This window comes from Equus caballus, chromosome 22 (assembly GCF_041296265.1).
Source record: "Equus caballus isolate H_3958 breed thoroughbred chromosome 22, TB-T2T, whole genome shotgun sequence".
Classification (NCBI taxonomy): Eukaryota; Metazoa; Chordata; class Mammalia; order Perissodactyla; family Equidae; genus Equus; species Equus caballus.
Genome location: NC_091705.1, coordinates 44,186,276 through 44,203,821, shown reverse-complemented (window position 1 = coordinate 44,203,821; position 17,546 = coordinate 44,186,276). Strand labels below are relative to the sequence as shown.

Below are 17,546 nucleotides of genomic sequence, written 5' to 3'. Positions count from 1 at the left end.
GCTGTTTCTAAATGTTAAAGGCTCATTTTTTATTACAGTGGAGTTATAGCATGTGTGTAAAGTTTAAATATAAGTACATACATAACATCTGAAGTATATTCTTCCCATCATCTGTTCATCAACCACAGATATGGTGAACTTGACAATGAAGGAAAAGGTGGAAGTGTTGAACTTACTGAGAAATATGCTTTCACGGCTGACTTTGAATCTAAGAGTCGAGATATCAGCTGTGTTTCTAAGTGGCAACCTAAACTTCCAGGTCAAAGTTGACAAAGTATCACAGAAACTTCAAAACCAAGTAAAACTGCAGGGTCCAGTTAGCCTCCTGGAGACAGAGGAAGTGCTGCTTCCCAGAGTCTCGAGCTGACCAACTTTTACACTCCGAAAGTCACGTTTCCTGTAGCATCCACCCCAGCTATGATTAACTTCACCACTTTGTCGTTTCCCCAAACCCACTCAAGCGAAGAGAACAGCTCATTGTAGGAGCACAACATTAATAAACTGGTCACACAGTGCAGCTTCATAGTCACAGCTATGGCTTCTGAGAAGAGGAATAAAAAGTTCTTCACAAACTTTACAAAGATGTTTATTTGTTTCACGGAATTTAAGTTGCTCATTTTGTCAGATAAAAAATTAAGAGGTGAAGCATGGCTTACATTTTTAAAATAGACCATCAGTTTTATTCCCCTAACTCCATAAAAACAATGTAAATACAAGCAATTTGTACATCCTGCTGGTGAATTCACATGATGCTCTAGTTCCCTGATCCTTTGATTTCCTCATCCTCCAGTTATTATTTTCCATTTTGACCACTGGCCACAGGAGTGGGGTGGAGTGGAGCTGGGGCTGAGAAGAGGACGCTATGGCTATCTGGTAGGGTAATGTTATTGCTTGCCCTTTCAGTCCGCTCGCATTACTCCAAACATAGAGTTCGAGACTGAAGCCCTTAAGCCTCCAGGCAGCACTGTCAGCTTGTTTTGCATAGGCATGACTAGGGACCTGAGTGGACGGGACACTGGTAGAGGAGGGGGTTAAGAGCCAGCTTGTGAAAGACGAGATGACGTGAGAATGCCTGGTCCTGTCCATGTGAGGAATAACCTAGCACTAGTATCACCCATCTTGCTCAGCTGTGTAGATGTCCTTGGAATTAGATCCCAGAAAGGCAGTTCCAACTTTAAACTGGTAAAACCTTTGGGCAATGGGCTAATTGCTTTAAAAGGAAAAAAGAAATATGGATTCACTTTAAGGATGTTGCAAGCAGAGAAACTGTCTCATAAAGATTTCTTATAAAAGTTAACTGATTGACATGGGTTACTAAGGGCTAACCAGGGAGCTGGCAACAGCCAGATCATAAAACCAAAAAGGCCAGTTTACAGTTCCTTTAGTTTTCTGATTGTCACAAATATAATTATACCAAATAACCAAAAAAAAAAAAAAACCCCAACAAAACTGGGAGCCAGAAAGATAAAGCAACTCCCCAGACCACAGTGGCAGGGCAGAAGTGGTTAGACTGGGACTCCGGGAGGGTGGAGCAAGCGCGCTGCATGAGCCCGGCCTGGAGGGCAGCATTTCAGGATGCTGGATCCCACAGGAAGGAACTTCTCACTGTCTGCTCCTGACTACGAAAAGGACAGAGTCTCAATTTGGGTCTGTGTACTTGAATTTCTATTCTTAACTAAGGTCCCCAACAGAGAAAGTGGGGGGGCTTCAGGTCAGACATCCTTTTCCCGGTAAAAGTGGCAAAGCAGAATGTCATCTCGCCTGCTCCCTCCCTCTCTCCGGCTTGTGCTATTTCACAGTTGCCTCCCACTTACAGCAAGTGCTACTAATGTTCCTTTTTAGAGAGTGACACAAAATCTTTTTTTAAATAATTTTAACTCAATTGGAAAATATAAGTAGCAACACAATGTAAACATTGTGACAGCCATTCTGGAATGTCTGAAGTTTGAGATACAGAAGGTTAGGCAAAGATTGTTTTAGCTTTCCATATGTGCAGTATCCAAATTCTTCTGAGGACGGGGTACCTGGAGCCAAGTGATGTCATTGCTATTGGACAAAGTTTCCATATTTTACCTAAACCAAGACAAGCGACCCTGACCTACTTTAATGAAATTTAAGAAAAACCACCTGAGGTAGGCCCCATCATGTCCAGATTTGAAGGTGTTTTGGAATCAATGAAACACACCAGAAATACTTGTTTTTCTTTCCCCAAAACAAGTACAATGAATGTCAAAGTGTTGATGCTAATTTAGATCTTGATTACATATTAAGTCTTAAATTCTGCTTCATTAATTGTCGCGCTGGCAGCTGTTCTGCAGAATATTGCATATTAAACCACAGGCAGCTTGACAAACGTTGGAGGAAGGGGAATTTTAAAAACCAGCTAATGAATCACTGTCTAAGAACTTGAACAAAGATTAACCCCTGGGGCTTTTGCAGACAGACCTCACCAAGGATCTTCCAGAAGGACTGTTTCGTAGGCTAAGAGTTTTGTTTGAGACGACAACTCATTTGTGATGCTTTGCTGACATTTTAGATTATGTATACAAGCCCTATGATGAAGAACATGAACAAGATTGATGAAGCAGAAAAATTACAATTATTCGCAAACTTGAATATGCTGGCAAAAGGAAAACTTATCCACGAGAACCTAGCAATTAGTCTTTCTCCCACCAAGACACCCCGACAGCCCAAAACCCAATCCAAAGTGTGTAATTTAAAACAAATAGGTTTTCAGGCCCACACCTGAGTTCCTCAAGGCTTTGCAGCTGGGGGTTTGAAAAATCCCACTTTCCGAAAATACCTGACAACAAAGGGCACAGACACTAAGGTGATGCTGATCCGCACTGGCGCAAACAGCTTGTGGATGGCGTAGGCCACCACGAAGGTCCCTGTGCCCGCTGCCATTTTTGACTGGACCAGTGACTCTTTAAATCCGAGTTGAAGCAGGATTGCAGACATGTCCACGCCACTGGAGGGGAAAGAGGCGAAAACCCGATTATTACAGCAAGGGATTAAATTAAGAAATCGATTTGGCTATGAGTATTTTTAAAAATGTGATGAAAGTAGCCAGATGAATAAAAAATCTTAGGGAAACAAGTGCTTATTCACAAAGAATCTTACATGACAGTAAAAAAACCAGTATTTATTACTGTCAAAAATCTCACCTTGAAACCACCATGTAAAATATGCCCAAGGAGATTAGTGAGATTCCAATGTGTAAGGACACGCCAACGGCGCCATATTCTTGAAAAACCTTTTTCAGCTGCTGTGACTTGCTTTGCTTTTTCTCCTCTGCTCTGCTGATGTTGCTGCCTGTTGTCGCAGTGATTTTGCTGGGGTCCTGTGGGCAAACCAAAGAAGGGAGATAGTAGGGCAGGAGCAAGGACGTTAGCGGTCATCACCAGCTTTCATGCCCACCCACGGTTCTCCTCTTGCCCATCCAGTGGGAGATCAGTCACCTCTTAGTTAGCCAGGCTAAGGCCCACTTAGCCACTAAGTGCAGTGAAAGGCTGGGTACTAGGTATCATTGGCAAACTGATGGCTCCAAGGATGTCCAGGTCCTAGTCCCCAGAGCCTGTGAATCTGTTACACAGCAAAAGGATTTGCAGGTGTGATTAAGGATCCTGAGATGGGCAGATCACCCTGGATTTTCTGAGTGGGACCAATGCAATCACAAGGGTCCTCATAAGTGGAGAGAGGGACGCAGGAGGGTCAGGGAAGCAGACGTGAGGACAGAAGCTGAGTTAGAGATTTGAAGATGCTCGCTGGCTTTGAAGACAGAGGAAATGCAGCCAAGGAATGCAGGTGGCCTCGAGAAGCTGGAAAAGACAGGAAATGGACTCCCCTGGCAATTCAGGCCTCAGGAGGAACCAGCCCTGCTGACACCGTGACTTTAGCCCAGTAGGACCCAGTCTGGCTTCTGATGTCCATAACGGTCCATAAATGGGTGTTGTTTTAAGCTACTAGGTTTGCGGTAATCTGTTACAGCAGCAGTAGGGAGGAAAACTCCAGGGCTCACACCCTTGAGGACAACAATGGTACTGTACTGAGCATTTTCTCAGCCAGGCAGCGTTCAGATGCTTCTCTCCACCCACTGTCTGCTTCATCCTCACAACCACCTCTGGGTAGATACTATTGTTCTTTCCACTTTACAGAGGAGCAACGCAGGCTTAGTGAGGCCGAGGAATCGGCCTGAAGTCACCAAGAGTAGAACCCAGGTCACCTGAGTCCACAGCCTGAGCACATGACGCCCATGTCAGACTCTACAAAACCAGGACAGTGGGTGTGAAATAAATGGAGCAGAGGCTATGGTACATCTACTTCCAGATTTAAGATTTACCCCTGAGATCTGAACAGATAAAAAGGGAGGGCCAATTCCCGGGCCATAAGTACACCAGCTGGGATTTGTACAGAAACAATTGGTTGCACGTGGCATCTGTTAACACTTATTGAGCACCTACAGGGCCTGGCATGTTTGGGAGAAACCAAAAAAACAACACTGGGTTAAAAAAGAAACAGAACTCCTTCTCAGTATGGAGTGCCTTTTTCATCAAAGGATTTCTTTAACTCCAACAAGAGCCTCCGACTCGCCTGGGCAGGCAGTTATCTGGGTCAGTCAGCTCGTTATTGGCGCTGCAGCAGGACGACCTCCTCCTCGTATTTTTAGAGCGTGCTGCAGCTGAGCAAGAGGCAGGAGCATGGCGCCCAGAGTCCCCAGGAGGGAGGGCTCCCCGGGGAGCCCCGGACTGAAAATAATGGGACTCCCCAGTCCCCGTTATTTCATTCCGGGACTTCCCGGAATGAAAATAATGAAATCACCAGGGCGCAGCGCTGCAGCGGCCTCTAAGTGCAACAAGGCGAGCCCTGGCTGCGGGGCCCTCCCAGCCCCACCCCGGCCCTGCTCAGGAGCCCCTGCTGCTGTAGGCAGGTGGGAGCTCTGACCATGCTTGGCTGGGGTGGGCCCCAGATGCCGATTTCCCCAGGAGCTCCCAGGTGGCCCAGATGCTGCTGGTCTGTTTGTACCTACATCCAGGTGCCCAGCCTCTGATTTTATAGCCCTGGGGTGAAGCCTGGGCACTGGGATTAGTTATCTGTGCCCCAAGTGATTCTAATGTGATCAGCCAGGCTGCCAGGTGAACCCCTGCTGACCTCTCCTGCCTCAGCTTACCTGACTCTTTCCCACCCTCAGCAGAGTCTCCAGGCAGGCCTTCCCTTCTCCTCAGGTGCACCTGCTGTGTAGCTGACTGGGGGACTCTGGCCAGCACTTCCCAAGCTGGAAATGCAAACGTCACCTCTTCCAAGAGGCCCTCCGTGAGCACCTCACAGCTGCCTGCCCTCCATGGCAGCCCCCCTCTCCACCCACTTCTCTCTGAGGGTGTCTATCTTCAGGAACTGTCTTGCTTATAATGCAGCAAATACCTGTAGCAGATAATGTAAGCATTATTTGTTTGCCTGTTTGCTGTGGCCAGGGGCCTGGAATATGTGTGGGTGCAGGGAGCCGGGGGTCTGTCTTGCTCTCTGCTGTGTCTGGCTTCGAACGAACAGAGAGCATCTCTGCCAAGTGGTCTCAAGTCGGGGGCAAAGGGAGTGTTTTCGTTTTTCACACTTCTGCAGTGTTGAGCTGGATCGCGGGGAGCACGTACTAGGACGTGACATGTATTTTTAAGTGCAGGGTGTCCCTTCCCTCCTCAGATGCTTTCAGTGCCTACCGTCCTGCTCCCCATCATATGCCACATCTTCACTGTGTCCTTTGTGGCACCCTTTGGTGCTTATTTGTGCTGTCTCCTGAGCCAGCAGCTGCCTCCAGCCCTGGTGGCCCACCCACTGCCCTCCAACGCTCAGGACTTGAGCAGACCCCCTCTTGTGGCAGACCCACCATCAGCATTCACTGCCCCGCCCTCACGCTCCCCATGCGGCTCCTTCACCCTGCCTCTGGCTCCTTCTATCCTCTACTGTTCTTTCTCTGACGGACAGACTTGGACCAGAACTCCCAAGTGACTCTTGCCTGGGCTATGGGCGGGAACGGAAGAAACCACAGCAAGGGGCTGTCCTCCCAGGCATCATCCATGAGGGGCTAACCCTACAGAGCAGGAGCAGTGTGGCTACTGATCTAACAGGTGCACCTGCAGTGCAGCGGGCCAAGTGGGGTGAAGGAAAGCTGCTTGAACGGAACCTGTGAGCCGCTGGCCATTGGGTTTCCTCCCTCCAGGTCACCCCGTGTGTCCGCACAGGGAGTGCACTGGGAGCAAGAGGGGGTCCGAACCCTGGCATGACCTCAGCTGCGAGGACCCTGGCCTTACACCCACCCTGGCTGATGACTCCCAGAACTCAGAAGTGGCACGACAGCCTTGGCTTGGATGTCGATGGCCAGATGTCCCCAACATGTTGAGAGAAGCTCCTGATCCACCCTCCCCACATGCTCTGCTCTGAAGGTCAAGGTCGTCCCCATCTCGGCAAACTCCATCCTTCCAGTTACTCTGGCCCAAGCCTCCGAGTCACGGTGACTCTTCTCTCTCATACTGCACATCCAATCCATCAGCCAACCCTGCTGTATCCAGACTCAGCCCCCTCCCCTACTCCACCTCGCCATCCCTGCCCAGGCCCATCACCTCTCGCCTGGATTACTGTGACAGCCTCCCAACTGGGCCCCTGCTTCCGCCCTCGACCCCTACAGTCTAGTCTCAACACAGTGGCCAGAGGGACCTGTAAAAACTCTGGTGAGGTCACAGCACTGCTCCCCTCAGGGGCCTCCCGGAAGCCAGAGGAGTCTGCTCCACCTCTTTTGCCCCCAAACACACACTCCGACCCCTTTCCCCACTCGGCTCTTCCCATTCCAGCCACACCGGCCCCCTCACTGTGCCTTAAGGAGGCCAGGCCAGGCAGGCTCGAGGCCTTGGCAGCTGCTGCCCGCTCTGCTGGGACCCTTCTCCCCAGACGCCCGCACAGCTCGCTCCCTCACTGCCACCTCCACATCCTCAGCAGACAGCATCTCAGGGAGGCCCTCTTGGACCCCCTTTAAAACTGAGGCCCCTTTACATGCCCTCTCCCTGTGTTTTCCTCAATCACGTGTTCACCATCCAACACCCCACACGTTTCTCCCTCCTTCCCAGGGAGGGTCCATCCATGTAGTAACAGTCTTATTGACAGTTCACCTATTTAAAGTATACAGTTGAATGGTTTACGTGTATTTACAGCTGTGCAACCATCACCATAATCTAAATTGGGAACATTTTCATCACAATTACCAGTTACTCCCCATTCCCCCATCCCCTTTGGGGGAAGGCGAACACCAGTCTCCTTTCTGTCTCTGTAGATCTGCCCATTCTGGACACTTCATATAAATGGAGTCGAACAATATGTGGCCTTTTGTGATTGGCTTCTGCTACAGACCGAATGTTTGTGACCTCCCCCAAATTTCTATGTTGAAACCTAATCCCCAACGTGACAGTATTTGGAAGTGGGAGGTGACTAGGTCATGAGGGTGGAGCCCTCATGAATGGGATTAGGACCCTTCTAAAAGAGACCCTGGAGAGCTGAGGGGGCCCCCTCGCCCCTCCCACCACGGGAGCACACAGCGAGAAGACGGCCAGCTATGCTCGCAAGTGGGCCCTGGCCCGACACCGAATCTGCCGGTGATCTTGGACTTCCAGTCTCCAGAACTGTGAGAAATAAGCATCTGTTGTTTAAGCCCCCGATTCTGTGGTCTTTTTGTGATAGCAACCCGAGCAGACTGAGGCAGTTTTCACTTAGCATCATGTTTTCAAGGCTCGTCCACGCTGCAGTAGGTATTAGAACTTCACTCCTTTTTATGAAGCAGAATTTGATCTACTGAAATGCAGAGTACAAATTTAAAATTTACTTTGCAGGGCAAGCTGGGAGCCACAGCACACTTCACACCCTCCAAGGAATGTCTGCTCTGTCTGGGAGCTGCCGTCCCTGGTAAGCCCTGGGGCGGCATCTCAGCCCGGTTTCCTGCAGGACTGGCAGGGCTGGGCTCTGGACCCACCAACCAGAACGCCGAGCCTGCAGTTCGAGTCTGGAGAAGATAAACCGCGGATGCTGCACGTATGTGGTAGGTAAGGCCACGAAAGCAGACCATCCTATTGTCCCCAAGGAACTAAGGCTCAGTGAAGGGCCACATTCCAGGCACGGCGAGGAGGGAGCGGAATGCAACCTTGGACTAAAACTTGCCCAGAATCACCCTTGACTTTTAATCAGACACAACAGCTACTCATTTGCCCCTCCTCCCCAAAAAATCTGTACAAAACTCAGATTTATTAGTTAAGATCTTGTCTTTATCTCCAAATTGGAAAAGAATCTCTTTTGCTCCCAAACTGTAGTTGGGACTGAGAAACAAAAACAAACCAAGAGCCCCAGAAGCTCTGGTCCTGGCATTAATCTCAGCTCCATAAAGGCTGCTCCCGTGCCTGGGAATTGAGCCTTAAGGCCCTGGGGGTGGTGGGGTGGGGACGAACGTATTTCGTATTTCGACACTGCCTTTAGCTTTGACTTCTGGGTGTTATTTCAGACTTATGAAAACAAATACTTAAGAAAAAGGGAGGGGCTATTGAAATCCAGAGGCTGAATTCTGATAGACAGGAAAGTGTCCCCTTTTTTGAAAGGTGTTAGGGAAACCCCTGTGTCCCCAGGAGAGGAGATTTTGAGCCAGGCGCTGGGATTAGCACTTTAAAGGCATCATTTCACAAAAACCCTCACAACCCTGTGACGTGGGCACCTCTGTCGTTCCCACTTTGACAGACGGGAGACTGAGATTCCAGGGGAAGTGACGAGCTGGCTGGCAGCGCCTGGACGGGCTAATGCACTGGTCACCAGCAGGCCACACAGCCTCCGTAATCATCAGCAGACTCCCCTTCATGTCCTGTAAGAGCTGAACATTCCTAAAGGAAGCCACCTTTCCAGAACTTCAAGGCTTTGGAGGGGAGAAGGAAAATGCTCACCAGTCTCCCTCTGGTTGGCTGGCACATGTGCCCTCCCCTTTCCTCCAAGCCTCTGAGGGTCTCTGCCACCCCCCAGCCAGGATGGCTGCTCAGAGCACAGGTTCTTTCTGATAAACAAGGCCCCACCCGCCTTCTGGCTGCTGAGGAAGTGCCGCAGATGGGAGGGCTGCCAGCTGCCAGCGCTGACAGCACCACTAATCTACATGCCACAGTTCCAAGTGCCACCAACATCTGAGGAGGCTGGTGACGGGGGAGGCCCCCTCATTTCCCACCCGTGACACTTGGTCCAACCAAACTTAACCACGCCCCATCTGTCCATTCACCAGGACTGTGCGTAGCTCTCTCTGTTAAGGGCCCTTTTCTTTACAACCTCTCTTTTGGCAAAAGGCCTTTTGGCCAAAAAAGAAAAATAAAAAGGCAGCCAGGCTTCCAGCTACAGAAAAGTCAGCATCTACTGCAAGACAACGAGCGGGACAAAATCTTCAGACACAACGGTTAGCCAGCACTGCAGTTAGTTTTTAACTTGCTAGAGTTAGAATCTTACTTGGACAACTTTATTTCCTTTAACTTGGTAAAAGGAAATATCTTTAAGCATCGCGAGCTGTGCGTTTTTCTTCCTAACCCTGGAGGGGACTAAAGAAGCTAAAATAAAGGAGTTTACGAGGGGGTGACTTGCAAGGAACGGAAACTTTTCAGACATTCCTTTCTTCGTGAAATACCACCTAAAGCGCCTGTGCACTGCCCAGGATGCAGAGCATATTACACATCCCCTGGTACCTGTGCTTGGATAAAGCGCTTTCATATACTTGTGTGCACGCATGCATGTGTGCACGTGTGTGTGTATGATGCCCCCCTAAATATTTATTAAAGTACAAAAGGCTGAAATAGAAGGGGCAGGAAGGTTTGAGGAATGAGCCAAAGATCTCGCTCACAAGTGCTCACACTGTTTGGAGTGATGTCTGTCTTCATTCGATAAATAAGATTAATGATAAACACCAGATTGTGTTTACTTTGTACCAGGCACTGTTGTGAATATTTTGAAAACATTAATTTATATAATCTTCACAACGACCCTGTGAGATAGGCACTACTGTCATCCCCACTTGACAGAAGAGGATCCTGGAAGCCCAGAGAGGTTGAGTAATTTACAGAGGATCACACAGGGATTACCTGTCAGAGCTGGGACCCAAACCCGCTGAGCTATGTTCCCCACTTATTCACGAGTGTTTGCTCTGTTTTACACAGTGCTCTAAGCATGTGGACAGCGCAATGAAGGAAACAGACAAACCCCACCCTCAGGGAGCCTATGGTCCAGTGCGAGGGGAGGGAGAATAACAGAAAAGGCAAGTATCAGGGCTGCTAGAGGCGACAAGTGCACAGAGACACAAAGGAGGGGACGCAGACAGGTAGGACTGCGGGGAGGGACGCTGCCGGTTTACAGGTCACCAGGGAAGGGCTCTCTGGAAAGGCAGCATGTGAGTGAGAACTGATGGAGACGAGGAGAACCCAGGGGCTCAGGCAGAGCAAGTCATGTGCCTAAGATTTCCCTCCCCGAAGTGGTGAGTGTAGGCAGGCTGGGCTGCTCTGCCGGGTGACGTGACATTGTGTCAGGTTAAGTGGAAAAGGGTTTCTCCTGCGGCTCTACCCCCTCCCTCCCCGTTAGAGCAGAGACTCCCTGCTGAAGGCAGAGATGGGGGGTCTCTCTCGGGCACTTGAGTAAATGCCTGGCACATTTGGAGACCCTAGCTGGGCACTGCACTCCCTCCTCCCACTGACCAAAAACAGGATGGCTGTGGGTAGCCAGGAACAGCCAAGCCGGCAGGGGAGGCCTCCCTCCACCTTCTCCCAGGCTCTGCTGGGGAAGTCTTTTCTCAAGGAGATGAGTTTTTTGGTCTTAACTTCCTGTTTGGTTCTGATCCCACATGGATCCTGCCCATCTGCCAGAGAGCAGGAGAAACAAGCACAGCTCGTGGGGACCTGTGATTTTATACACTTACTGTGATGATAATAACAAAGTTAACATTAATGTAGGATGAACCAGATGCCAGGTACGCACATTACCTCGTTTTACACTCACACCCTATGAAATGTGAATTATCAACATCCCATTTTACAGATGAGGAAACGGAGACACAGAGAAGTAAGGGAATTTGCTCAAGGCCACAGAATTAGCGAGTAGAGACCGGAATGTGGGGAGTCTGAAACCACATTCATCACCACTGTATACACATCTCTCTCTCTCATTCACACACACACACACAAACTGGCCAGGGGACAAGGCTGATGAGGCTGATGGATAGACAAGCAAGTCAGGAGACCATCCCAGAATGTCGAGTGCAGAGCGGATCCACACCCATGGGGCTGGGGGCGGGGGGGGGGGGGCCCAATGGAGGCACCCAAGGCATCACTGGTGGTCAGGGAAGGCCTCCTGGAGGAAGGGGCAGCTGGGCTGAGCCATGAAGAATCACCAGGAGGCAGCTGGGTGTGTGTGCAGGGTGCCAGACCCATGAGGATCCTCAGACTGGGCTCAGGATTAGAGACAAGATCTACAGGCTGCCCGTCAGATAAGGGAGCAGAAGGCAGGGATGGAAGATTCTCCGTCTGTTCGGGAGGCACATGGTAAGGGCTTGCGTCAAATCCCCACGGAAGGTTCAGGAAGTGCTGGCTCCTCTGGCACTGTGCTCAGGCCTGCATCAGCTCATGGAATTGTCCCCCAAACTCTTGTTGGGAAGGAGCTATTTTTAGCCCTCTGAAAGGTCAGCAAATAGGCTCAGAGACCTTCAGCGCCTGGGGTGAGGTCACACCGCTGGTGAGTGAGGGGCCAGCATCTGTGCAGGCAAAGGGGCTACGGGCTGCAGGCTGCCAAGCTTGAGGCACTCGGGCAGGAGGCTGGCTTCTGCGTGTCCCAACTTGTTAGGCCTGCATCTCCAGACTCCACTACTTACTACTGTTTTTCTTTGAGGAAACCCACTTTAAAAAAAACAAGTATCATACATTTTTTTAAATAAAGGAAAGCCTGTAATAGCATTCTGAATGGGAACCAGTTTTCGCTTACCATACATAGAAGGCGCCTGAAATGATAAACGCAGAATGAAACAACACGGTGCGTTTCTGGCCTGAGTCCTGCCTGAAGTCCGCCAGGGAGGCCTGCTCTTTGGTTAGATAAAAAGGGAGGAGCAGCAGGTGCTGGGAGGTGTTAAAGACAGCAGCGCCCACTGGAGCCTTTCTTCCTGGCAAAGTGAGGAGGCTCCACATGACTTCAAAAGGGAACAGCTCTGACGGCCAGGTGAGGACGGTAACACCAGATCCAGGCCCTTCCTACAATTCTATCGGCTACCGCCGGCCGGTGCTTTGGGAACCTGGGGCTCCACCTGAGACTGACCTTGGCAGATCACCATACCTCCCTGAGCCTCAGTTTCTCCCGCTGTCAATTAGGAGGATCGCTTCCTTGGCTTGTAGAGATCTGGGGCTTGGGGATCCTGGAGGTGTTCGGCCTCGGCCAGCTGCACTTGCAACGCTCTCCTCCTCCTACGGCGAGGATCCGGACGCTGGGCGATTGGGGTGGGGGTGGGGGTGGGGAGGCTTACCTGGCGGCCGTGGCCGTCACCGCTTGCAGCGCGCAGCAGCGGGGCTTCCGGCCTCGGCTGGAGGAGTGGCAGGAACACGGGCGGCGGGGCGCAGGGGGCGGCAGCTCTCAGGAGCCAGGTGGCGCGAGGCCGAATCGCCGCACCCACCCTGCCAGCGGGGCCCAGCAGCCCCAGCAGCCCAGCCATGGCGCGCGGGGACGCGCTGTGGCCCGCGCAGCCTACCAGACCCGGAGCGGCGCAGGGGGCGGGGTCCGCCGGAGAGCCCGGAGCGGCGAGGGCGGGGCGGAGCAGGAGCCTCGCGCGGGATGGGCGGGGCCAGAGACGTGCGCAGAGCACTTGACTCCGCCCACCGGCCCCTGCCCTCCGCAGCCGGGGCCGCGCCGGGTGGGTGGGGCGGAGCAGGAGCCCGGCGCAGAATGGGCAGGACCAGGGGGGCGTGTGCACAGCACTTGACTCCACCCCCTGGCCCCGCCCCTCCAAGGGGAGAACCGCGCGCCTCTTCCGACTCTAGTCTTGGAATTCATGCGGCCGCGATTCTGCGGAGTTATATTGGTCACAAGCGAGTCAGAAGCCAGACCAGATTCGAGTGAGGGGGTTAGACTCCTCCAGCTTGATGGAAAGTGGCGAGGTCACGTGTCGAAAGGCTTGTGGGAGGGGAAATATTGTTGTGACCATCTTTGGAAAATACAATCTGCCGCAGTTTCTATAACTGTTAACTGATAATATAATAATCTTTGGTCTCCATTCTACAGATGAAACTGAAACTCAAGGAAATGGAGAACAGCTTATCCTTGTACACTTCTCGTGCCTGACCCCTCGTAGCATTTTTTGGTTGAAACTAAAAGGATCCAAATTGTTTCTAGATCTTTGCTATTTTAGGCAGAAAAGGATTTAGCACAGGGAATAGGTGCTTGGAAGATCATTGGAAAAGCTGGAAGAGTGGGCACTAGGCTGGGCTCCCAGGAAAGACTCCCTGGACAGGGCAACACCAGCCAGCCAGAGGAGCTGCCCATTCAGCCAACTGGGAAGGTGGGCATCAGGAGTCTCCAGTGGAATGAATAAATGCTAGAACACACTGCCAGAGCTGTGATCCAGGCATCAGGAAACTGCTGCCACTGCACCTGCCTTCCACCTCCCACAAAACATGTCACTGGACACTGGAAAGCAGGGTCAGGCGTTGCCTCTGCTCAACTGCCTGTGCATGCCCTGAATTCTGCTGCAGAAAAGCCCCACACCTCTGCAAACTTGCTCACTAGCAGCAAACAGCCCAAATGACAGAAAGATGCCTCTGCTCCGTTTCTACCTTCAAAATATTGTGCAAGTGCATCCAATTGGCAGAAACTAATTCTTATCCAGAAACCTGGCTGCAGAGGAGTCTGGGAAATGTTAGCTTTTCTGCCAAGAGAGTACACTGGAAAGAGATGAGAATTAATGTGCCCAAATTCAGTACCTCAGCAAATCCAAACCCTTTCAGGAACCCCCACCTTGAGAAGCCCCTTATGGCTCATAGGCTAGAACAGTGTCACATGATCACTCTTAGCTGCAAGAGAGTCTGGAATTTGAGGATACAGGAGAAGGAAACAGTCTTGGCTTGGATGGGAGCAGGCAGGTTGTGTTCCTGAACACGATCGGGGTTCCGTTGGCAGGGAGGTAGAGGAGGTAGGCTGCTGGGGGGCTGGTAACTCACAGACGGTGCCACTGGGCTGTGTGTGGCAGTGAGTGTGAATAACACGGGGAGTGCATGTGTGCAGGTGGGAAGCAGCACACATGAGTGTGTGAATGTGATGGGGTTGAGACTGAAGGGGCCTGAAGTGCTGAAGGAAGGAGAAAGGGTTTTCCCTTCTGGTGGAGGACCCACTTACTCCCAGTTTCCAAGGGAATATAACATTAATCTGCTCTGGGACTGAGGACCTCTGATTACTCATTGTGGCTTGGTTCTCTAGGAATGTGGGAGATAGAATCTGGAGCACATGCAGAGAAATTGTGTTCAAATAGAAAGTGGACAGTGTTTTGAACAAATTGCTGTGTTTTCTCCTAATGTGTGTTCTCTGACCATTCCTGGGTCTTCTTTAGGACAAAAGCTTTTTATTCCAATTCTCCTCTCTTTGTCAGATACTGCAGTGACCATTCCAAACGTTTTCTCCCCATCTGGAATCCTCCCTCCTCCCTGATGCCTCCTCTCTTAGCACATGCCTTCTCTTCCTACTTCTGGTGGAAGCTGAGTCCTCACTGATGGTCGCAGCCTACCTCCCGATTTCCGTGTACGTCGCTCCCCAGCTCTTTCTGCTTCTGCTCTTTTCCCAAGGCAGATCCAACCACCCATGTCTATACATCAGTTCTTCCCTCCTCTGTGTTCATTTCCAATCAGAATTCATTCTTCGGAACACCTGCCGTGTGCCAGGTGCTGTGCTGGCAGCAGATGATACAGTGAAAGGAAGGCCTTGTGGGTTCCAGGTTTGGTGGTAGCATCATGGCTTTGGCGGGGGCAGGTCTCGTTTAGAGCCTGGCTCTGCCCTGAGCCTTTGGTAAGTGACTCTTACTATCTAAGTCTCTGCTTCCTCTCTTGGAAGAAGTGGGAGTACTAAAACCAGTCTCAAAGGGTTACTGGGAAGCTTAAGTGAGATGACATGTTTCAGTGCTTATAGAACTGGGCCTGGCACAGGGTGAGGACTGAAGAAATGGAAATGGAAAGAAATGGCATTTCTTTCTTTTTTGTCTGCCTAGCTCCTTCTTTCTATGGAAGAGTGCTCTCCTCCTTCCCTTATGTAGTTTGGGTGAGGCAGTCAAATCTCAGTGCCCCACCTGCCCTCTGGTCAGGGAATGGGCTCAGGAGCCGGATCTTGCCAAAGTACCCCCGTCCCTGGTATTGATAAAAATGGGGTCATGCTGCATATCTGCATTATAACAGGACTTTTTCATTTAATATGTCACTAATGTCTTTCCTGTTGAAACCATAATTGTGGAATATTATTTAAAAGCTGCGGAGTATCCTATAATATAGATGCACCATGATTCATTTAATCCAGTCCCCTGGTAATGGATGTTATGGACTGAATGTTTGTGTACCCTCCCGAAATTCATATGCTGAAGCTCTAACCTTCAATATGATAGTATTTGGAGATGGGGCCTTTGGGACGTAAGTAGAGTAAGATTAAGTCGTGAGGATGGGGCCCTCATGTTGGGAATAGCACCCTTAGAAGAACTGGAAAAGACAGCAGAACTCTTTCTCTCTGCCACGTGAGGGCGCAGTGAGAAGGCAGTCAGCAAGCCGGGAAGAAGGCTCTCCCAAGAGCCCCACCCTGCTGGCGCCCTGCTCTTGGCCTTCCAGCCCCCAGAACTGTGAGAAAATACATTTCTGTTGTTGAGCACCCCCACCCCCGGCAATGGTGTTTTGTTACGGGAGCCCAGCAGACTAATATAGATTATAATGGATATATAGGCGATTTCCATTTTTTTCTATGGTAACTTGAATTTAGTTGCCCAGTCTACCAGCCCTTTTCCCAGTCCCCAGCACTCGTGATGTCTTGCAGCAGCAGATCTGTCAGTCACCCTCTCCTTGAAGCAGTCTCATCCCTTCGTTGACGGCTCATTCAACAGGTACAGGGGGCCGCCCACTCGTCCGGAGTTGGCTTCCATCACACAGCGCCTGCCAGTTCTTCTCCGTCTCTGAGCCAGGGTCTGGGGAGGCAAGCAGGTCAGAGTTGGGTTCTGGAGCTCGTGACACTGGTTGTGCGGACCTGAGGAAGGTGTGTAACCTCCTTGAACCTCAGCTCTCTTTTTCTGTAATATGGGAATAACGGCATGTGCCTCCACAGCTTCCTGCAAGAAGGAAATGCAATGTGTGCATGGCGGGCGTGGGATCAGGGCCCAGAAGGCTTCATCCCCGTCCCCCTTGCCTCCACCTCCACACAGACAGCCTTATGGGGCATCGTGAAGGAAGGAGGAGAGCAGAGCAGAACCCGTGACTCCAGCCTCTGGGGACCACTTCTGAACTGGAAACTGTGCAAGCATGGGCTGTCATCGCTTGTAGAGGCAGTCACGTGCATTCTCTCTTTGTTCAGCAACTATTTTTTTTAGCATCTGTGTCATGCTTGGCTCTGTGCCAGGCACAAAGGGGGATGGAAGAAATACAGGTCAAGGCCCTAGTCATTGAAATGACAGTCACAAAAAGAACCCTTGAGCTCCTCCATTCCCAGGACACGGGACTTCCTCACCCCTTAAGCCAGTGTGGAGAGCGTCCAGTGGTATCTGCCGCCATCTGCTTTGGAGTGACCCCTTTCTCCTCCTGGCCCATCCCATGGAAGGTCTATCCCTGTTTGAACCTGGGACTGACTTTGGGTCGTCATCTCTGCTTTCCTCCATCACTTTGGGGAAGAACTGTGGCTAAGAAATGGGCCATGGGGGCAGACAGACCTGGATTTGATTCTGACTCAGCCACTAGCTGTCACCCTTGCAAGTTGCTTCAGCTCTCTATGCGTCACAGTCCTCGTCTCCGAAATGGAGACAGTGATAGTAAACACGTTAGTTCCGTGTGAGGTTTAAATCAGATAACTCTTAGGAGTGTTAGCCTAGTGCGGGCATGTGGCTCAGAAAATGTGAGTTATGAAGAGGAATTCTGATTCCTCCTGCCCCAGGTTCCTGCCTGGTTGGGTTTTGTCTTCTTGTTTCCATAAATGAGGTGGAAGATCAGTCCAGTGCATTGGGACTAATGGCATTTTATGGCTTGGGGCCAAGAGCTGGGGCTTTGGGGTCGTATCGCTTGGGGGTACGTTCCCACTTTACTGTGCACTAACCGTGTGACTGGGCAAGTCACTCAACATCTCTGTGAACCTCAGTTTTCTCATCTGTAAAATGGGAATGATAATAGTGCCCACCTCTCAGGGGTGCTGTGAAGATTAAGAGAAATCATGCACTTAGGGTGCTGGGCATGGGGCACACATAGTGCCCCCCGAGAGCTCATTGTAGTGAGCACAGTGCCCATCATTGTTTCCCTTCATTC

General features: G+C 50.9%; 2 protein-coding genes across 10 annotated transcripts in view; one reads left to right on the top strand and one right to left on the bottom strand.

The window, feature by feature from the left end:
* Positions 1-17,546, top strand: part of AURKA (aurora kinase A) — a 49,980-nt gene that overhangs the window by 18,039 nt on the left and 14,395 nt on the right. For 4 of the 9 annotated variants that reach the window (XR_011430795.1, XM_070247214.1, XM_070247217.1 and 1 more), the window contains exon 8: positions 7,869-8,078. Coding sequence is in view for 8 of the 9 variants with exons in the window: in XM_070247214.1 (XP_070103315.1) it covers positions 7,869-8,078 (210 nt within the window). In the remaining variant the exon portion in view is untranslated. Of the gene's footprint in view, positions 1-7,868; positions 8,079-8,760; positions 9,819-17,546 lie in introns of those variants that run through there. The other 5 variants (XM_070247212.1, XM_023626781.2, XM_005604797.4 and 2 more) reach the window with 4 other exon arrangements.
* FAM210B (family with sequence similarity 210 member B) lies at positions 571-13,135 on the bottom strand. Its single transcript, XM_001914822.5, has 3 exons — positions 12,548-13,135; positions 3,168-3,343; positions 571-2,971 (listed from the first exon to the last, which is right to left on the bottom strand). Exons 1-3 carry the CDS (start codon positions 12,731-12,733, stop codon positions 2,755-2,757), a joined length of 579 nt encoding a protein of 192 aa, XP_001914857.2. The 5' UTR covers positions 12,734-13,135; the 3' UTR covers positions 571-2,754.